Raw genomic sequence first — 7,375 nt, 5'->3', positions numbered from 1 at the left:
ATCTCTGACATCGAAAAAGATCTCTTCCTTTCCTTCTTCGACATTGGTCGCTTTGACATGCTTAATGAGAGATGAGGGGTCAACTTCGCTTTCTTCATCGGAGATAGCCAAAGTATGAGCTAGAGGTGCATTGTCAATACTTGGCTTCTTACTGGCAGGGGGCAACGGCAGCTTGTTATTGTCAATTAGGTCTTGGATAGCTTCCTTGAGCTTCCAACAGCTTTCAGTAGAATGGCCCCTACCTTGGTGATATTTGCAATGTGCATTGGGGTTCCAGTTAGGCAATCTCTTCTCAACTGGCGGATCCCCGAATGGTCCAATGGGAGTTATAAGACCTTTTGCATTTAATATATCAAATGCGGTGTCATAACTCATGCCAATAGGAGTGAAGTTCCTCCTAAATGGTTTCTTTTGTCCTTGATTGTTCATGGCGAGGACTTCTCCTAGATTAAAGGTGCTAACATTATTTGAGTGGGCGGTTTTGGAAGAAGAAGGATTGTCGTTCTTCTTTCCTTTCCAGCCACTGTTGGAATTATTGTTGGCAGCTTTAGATTTAACCAAGTCATCTTCAATATTGATCCCAATATCATAAACGGCCTTAAAAGTATGAAGGTTATTTTGATATTTAAGATGTTTGGAATATTTTTCTTGGAGGTTTTTAATGAACATTCTTACGGACTCTTTTTCACTTGGTACCTCGATCATTTTAGCTGAGGTTTCTCTCCACTTGTTAAAGAAAGCAGTGAAGCCTTCATTCTCTTTCTGTTTGAGGATTTCAAGTTCTCTATGGTCAGTTTCGACTTGAATGTTGCATTTGTACCTATCAACGAAAGCGTTTGCTATGGATTCCCAGGTAGAGGTCTTTTCTTTTTCGAGAGAAAAGAACCATTGTTGGCAAACGGTCTCGAGAGATAGTGAGAACAGAGAAGGGAAGACTTTCTTATCGATACCCTTGATACTCATTATTGTTTCAAATGCTCTTAAATGGAAGTAAGGGTTGTCAATTGCCTTAAATTTTGGGATGTCGTTGGCGCTGAACTTCTGCGGAAGAAGATCTTTATCCACCGAGACCCCTTGGGATGTGAGTTCTTGAAACTTGTAGTCGATGGACAACTTGCTTAGGCTCTCTTGCATGAGGTCCATTTGTTGTTGTTTCACGGGATCATCGATCTTAAGTGCGAGAAGCTTCAGTGTCTCAGTTACAGTAGCCAGTTGATTCTTGAGGTCATTGACTTCTTCTTGAGTTGCCATTATGACTCTTGCTTTCCTCTTGCGGGCTATAGGTTTGTCGAAAAGTTGGACTTGTACGAAGAGGTTATCTTTGATTAATCGTCCTTCCTTTCTTGACCACGCGCTGTAAATTAAACCAATTTGCGTTTTAATTACTTGACTCGAATCAACTTGACTTTATGGTTTTTACTTTTTTTTTTAAAAAAAAATGTACATATTTTTAGGGAACTAAGTATTATTACTTATTGGAGGATTAATATCCGACTTACCCCCCTTAAAAAAATGACGAAAAAAAGCGCGCACACAAGACTTTCTTAATCATGGTCAAACATGTGTGTTGGTGTGTGCATTGAGTGTAAATGACATGCTTGGACTCTTGTGTAAGACCATGGGACTTAGTGCCTAAACTCGAACATTGATTCAGAAAACTGATTAATTAGACATTAGGTGATGACTCGACAAATAATCCGAACTGTCGGCCAAGCGACAGGACTGGCGTCACACTATGGTGGCTGGCGCCAGACATTTTAGTTAATGTCTGGTGCTACACACTACAATATGGCGCTACAGCTCAGACTTTGGCGCCAATATTGGAGCTTCGGTCTGGGACTGTTTTCGGTATTATTATTCAACTGGGGTATGCCTAAAGTTGTACTAGGTTAATTTCGATTAAAAAAAGACTTTATTGACTCAAATTAATTAATTAATTAATTAATTAGGCAATGTTCTTTAAGTCATTAATTTTAGTCTCAACACAAATCAACAAACGGTTAAGAGAAACATAGAATATATATGCACAACAAATAATGCACAATTAGTCAAGTAGGCACAATATGATGCAATGAGTTCGCAACCAAACCATGGCTCTAGTTCTCTAAAGTTCGGGATATGGTTTAGTCAAATAGGGTCCATGGTTAATTGTCCGGATGCACCACGCGGAAGCCTAACCGTGAAGGGTTGGCGCGAGTGGATGGGACACCGCGAGTTTTAGAAAAAACTCGCTTCCATGGTTTGGTGAATTCAACATCTCGGATGTACCCTTTGTTGCCAGGAGCGTTCAATCGGGTAGATGGAGCATGAATTCCCAGAGGGTTATGTCCATATGTAGAACACATATGGGTTTCAGAAAAGTGAGAAAAAATTCAATCAGGAAGTACGATCGAGCAAACAATACGAAAAACCGGTCGAAATTAGAACGCATATTTCTGGCTCGGTATTGGGGGAAATTGGCGCCAGCAAACAGAGACTGGCGCCAACTTTTAACTGTAGCGCCTGGCGCCAATAATGGCGTCTGGCGCTACGGCTAAAAGTTTGGCGCCAAGCTCTGGCCCCTGACGCTACTTCCCACATGCCTCAGCAGCTTTCTGTGCTCAATAAAATCTTCCAGTTTCGTGCGGTGTTATTTCAGTCCTAGTTGTGAAAGACATTTCTCAAATTTTCTACGTGTAAAATCCTATGTTTTTGACTCATTACGGATGGTCTTTCCAATGAGAACCTTTTTATGCATAAGACAATAATGTTAATCAAAATTACGCACATGAAATACTTAGAACTTTTCGAGTCTCATCCACTCATTCTAAATCATTGCCGAAACAAATTCAGGAATTAAAATAGAAATCCTCCCCAGTGGAGTCGCCAAAAACTGTAGGGAATAATTTCAAGCCTTTAAAATCCCACTAGCTTGAACCCCACTGTGATCATACACTAAAGTACGGTGGCGTCCAAAAGGGAAGAAGATAGAGAAAAAGAGTCGCCAACAAGTTTTTAAGGAACTTGTAAACCGTTCATAGGATGAAGCTTACACCCCTTAACGATCCAAGAGATCGTCAACTCCATAAGGTCATGAACCAAATAAGGGTTCGGGGATGAAGGTACAAATCCAACCTAAAAGAGATTGAACCTGCCCTAATAATAGGCCTCTACTTTATTCTGCTCGTATTCATGTGCGCTTTCTGATTAACATGCAATCAATAGGATTAACCCTAAACCTGTTTAATCTATGTTGGTTGAATTTAATGCACAAATAAACTATTATTGGCGATCACTTGAATTATAATCACAATTAACCCTAACAAGATTATTAATTATCTTATTAAGCGCGATTACAAGTACCAAATTCCCTTTAAGCATGCATAAAAGGCGTGATCAAGCAATAAAGAATAAATAATGTATCAAGCAACATAATCAATAACAATCAATATCATGAATAATAATTATAAATAAAATAATCATGACAATCATAAATCATAATTAAAATAATAATAACAACAATATTCATAATCATGTTAAAGCATAATAAAAATAGCAAGATCCTAGGCATGATACTAACAAGATTAATAACAAACCCTAGCATGTCACTAAGCAATAAAAATCAAATCTTTAACCCTAACATGATACTAACATGAATAAATATTAGGAAGAACATAGGAAGCATTGTAACAATCATATTTAATACTAAAAAAAATATCCTAGACATGATACTAGGAATATCATAATAACAATATAAACATGATATCTACATCATAACATCAATAAATCAACTAAAGTACTTACTTGGATGCCTCGTACCTCTTTCTAATTACAAAATACACACGTTAGTAACTTCAAGGAAAATAATAATCAAAACAATTAAACTAAATAATTGAAATAGAGATTTGGGACCAAACCCTCAGAAATTAAAACCTTTCACGTCTAGGGCGAAGGCAACTTCGAATATGGCTAGGTGTTTCTAGATCTTGTGAATGCGGAATTTTGTATGAAAAAGCAAGAAAGAATTGAATGCTAAAAGAATTAATGTTTATTGAGAATTGATGAAAGATGATGAATGAATTGTAGAATGAGGAGAATTGGTGAATGAAAACGGAGTTTTGAATACGATATTTATAGAGAAAATCAGCCAAAAAAGATAATTTAACAAAACAGAGTCTAAAGATCACAAAACAGTATTGGCGCCAACCCTGGCTAGCTGGCGCCAGGCACCAGTGGCTAGCGCCAGGCGCCAATGGCTAGCGTCTGACGCCAAGCCTGGTTCCAGGCGCCAAGGCCTGGGGTTGGACGCCAAACTGGATTTCAACGCGTTTTCGAAAATCTGATAAATTTCCCGTACTGGAAGATAAAATAATATAATTTCTTCGAAAATGCTATTTGATCTTGATTAAAACTCTAAAAAATCCTAATTGAATTAGGAATGAAAAGAACCTTCTAGAAGATTCTAGAAGACTAAAACCATTCCTAATTTCATTAGGAATGATAAATCATATTAGGCCCTCCCCTAGATCATTGGGTCGTACATAAAGCTCAAACCGGGCCCAGTTTAGTAAATTGGCCATAATTTCCTCAATATTCATCGGAATTGGGCTTATAATATATTGTTGGAAAGGTCTTTGCAAACCCCATCCAACTACACCACTATTGGACCCATATCATGGACCAACCAAACTGGATTAGCTGTTTTCTAAAGTTTTCCAAAATAGGGAGAAAAGAAAAGAAATAAAACTTTCCGCAACACTAGACCTTTCCACACTTTCGTTTCATTCGATTATGATTCGACGTGAAAGGCACTCATCACTGGGTTTGGTTTTGGGGAGACACAAATGGGTGTCTACAAGAAGCAAACCCTACATGTCCATGCATGGTTGCCAAAAATAATAACTCTTTCTCATGCAAATATGGCTACCCAAAACAATTCTTAGAAGAAACAACAAACCATGATGATGGATATCCAGTGTACAAGAGACGAGATACAGGAGAAAGTGTCCGAATTCGAGGTTCAAACCTTGATAGTTGTTGGGTTATTCCATACAATCCATACCTTTCCGCGTTGTTTGACTGTCATCTCAATGTAGAAGTCTGTTCATCTATTCAGGTTGTTAAGTACTTATACAAATATGTTTACAAAGGGCATGACAGAGTATCTTTTAATGTTGTTGGTGAAGAAAATCAGGCCGTTGATGAAATTCAAAGGTTCCAGTCTGGTCGATGGGTTTCACCATGTGAGGCAGCTTGGAGGATTTTCGGCTTTGACTTATTTGAGATGCACCCCCCTGTGCAGCACCTTGCAGTGCACTTGGAAAACATGCAAACAGTTCAGCTAAGGAGTCATGATCAACTTGATTCTGCAGTGTTAAATGAACGAAGATCCAGAACTCAACTAACAGAATTCTTCAAAGCAAATGCAGCCTCACCTCAAGGTACAGGATATCTCTATAGTGAATTCATTGAACATTACAGGTGGGATGCCACTGCAAAGGCATGGTTTCAGAGACAAAACAAGAAACTGGTCATAGGTCGGCTGGCATGTGTTACACCTGCAGAAGGAGAACGCTTCTTTTTGCGGCTGCTTCTTAGCAATGTACGCAGTCCTAAATCGTTTCCTGACCTCCGGACTGTGAATGGAGTGCTATGTGCCACTTTTCATGAAGCAGCTATTAAAAGAGGGCTCTTTGAAGAAGACAATGTTGTTTATTCCTGTTTGTCTGAAGCTGCAGAAATTCATATGCCAGGAGCCTTACGTCGACTATTTGCAGCTGTGTTGGTTTTCTGCGCTCCGAGCAATCCACGTACACTATGGCAACACTTCTATAATGATTTATCTGATGACTTTAGGCATACCTTTCCACAAAATGTAAGCCAGGTTTTGCTGCTAACAATACAGTCAGTTGAAAAACACTTAGAGTCTATGGGCAAGTCATTGGCTCATTTTCAGCTTGAACATCTACAAGAAGAAATGCCAGCAGAACTACAGAGAACAAAGGATATTATTGATGCTTTGGATGCACCTATTCCTCAAGAATCAATTGATTGTAGAGATAAACTCAATTCAGCTCAGCAAATTGCCTTTGACAAAATTATTTCTCACGTTCAAGCAGAAAAGCCTGGTTGTTTCTTTGTTGATGGCCCTGGAGGGACTGGAAAGACCTTTCTGTATAATTCTCTATATGCAGAAGTGCGCTTGGCAGGGAAGATTGTGCTTCCAACAGCAACATCAGGAATAGCTGCAGCAAATATACCTTCTGGCAGGACAGCACATTCACGGTTTAAAATTCCACTTGATTCAGAAACATCGCTCGCTTGTGATGTTCCTAAACAAGGCAGCTTGGCTGCTTTGATTAAAGAAACATCATTGATTATCTGGGATGAAGCTTCAATGGCAAGGAAGGAGAACATTGTGTCTGTTGAGCTCCTACTCCGTGATCTCTGTGATCCAGATCAGCCATTTGGAAGAAAAGTTATAGTCTTCGGTGGAGATTTCAGACAGGTTTTACCAGTTGTTCCTCACAAGACTCAAAGAGAAGCTGTTGCAACAAGCCTGGTTAATTCACATATTTGGCCTTGGTTACAAAAGTTACATCTGACTGAAAACATTATAGCTAAAGCAGATCCCCCATATGCATCATTTTTGCTGAGTTTGGGAAATGGTCAGCTTCAGGCAACTGAGAATGCTTTTGTGGAAGTTCCTCCTCACTTTGTGAATTATTATCAGCAAGCCGAGGAACCCATTGATTATCTAGCTGCTGCTGCTTTCCCTGAATTGCAACATCCTGCCTTTACACCAGATATATTCAGAGAAAGGGCAATCCTAACCCCATTAAATGATGCAGTTGACTCAATCAACAACTTTCTGATTGACAAGTTCCCAGGAGAATCAGTTGTTTATAAAAGTTTTGACAGTATCCTAGATGATAGTTGTGCAATCTACCCAACAGAATTCTTGAACCAGCTTGCCCCAAGTGGTATGACACCACACGAGCTGGTCCTAAAAGTTAACAGCCCAGTAATCTTGCTGAGGAATATTGATCCTGCCGATGGCCTATCCAATGGCACACGTCTCATATGCAAGTATTTCAGAAGAAATGTTATTGTTTGTTCAATAGCAATTGGTCATCGTAAAGGAGAGCTTTTATTCATCCATCGTGTGAACCTTCGGCCTCCATCGTCAGCAAAATATCCGATTCAGTTTGAGCGAATCCAATTTCCACTAAAACTCAGTTTTGCAATGACTATCAACAAATCTCAAGGACAAACCCTAAGCCAAGTCATGGTTTATCTCCCACAACCATGCTTCTCACATGGTCAATTGTATGTTGCATTGTCAAGGGCTAAGAAATCGAAAAAAGTGATTGTGATCACACCCCCAGCCTACTGA

At 39.3% G+C, this 7,375-nt stretch overlaps 1 protein-coding gene across 1 annotated transcript; it reads left to right on the top strand.

The window, feature by feature from the left end:
* The first annotated feature begins 4,861 nt into the window (after nucleotides 1–4,861).
* On the top strand, nucleotides 4,862–7,375 carry LOC145557702 (uncharacterized). The gene has a single exon (XM_081618876.1). The coding sequence runs from the start codon at nucleotides 4,862–4,864 to the stop codon at nucleotides 7,373–7,375; it is 2,514 nt and encodes an 837-aa protein (XP_081475002.1).

The sequence above is a fragment of the Chenopodium album genome, chromosome 9 (genome assembly GCF_948465745.1).
Source record: "Chenopodium album chromosome 9, dcCheAlbu1.1, whole genome shotgun sequence".
NCBI classification, from domain to species: Eukaryota; Viridiplantae; Streptophyta; class Magnoliopsida; order Caryophyllales; family Amaranthaceae; genus Chenopodium; species Chenopodium album.
This window is presented reverse-complemented; position numbering and strand designations above follow the sequence as displayed.

Excerpts from the sequence above, each read along its gene's own strand:
- LOC145557702 (XM_081618876.1), top strand. The coding sequence starts at position 4,862 with ATGGTTGCCAAAAATAATAACTCTTTCTCATGCAAATATGGCTACCCA.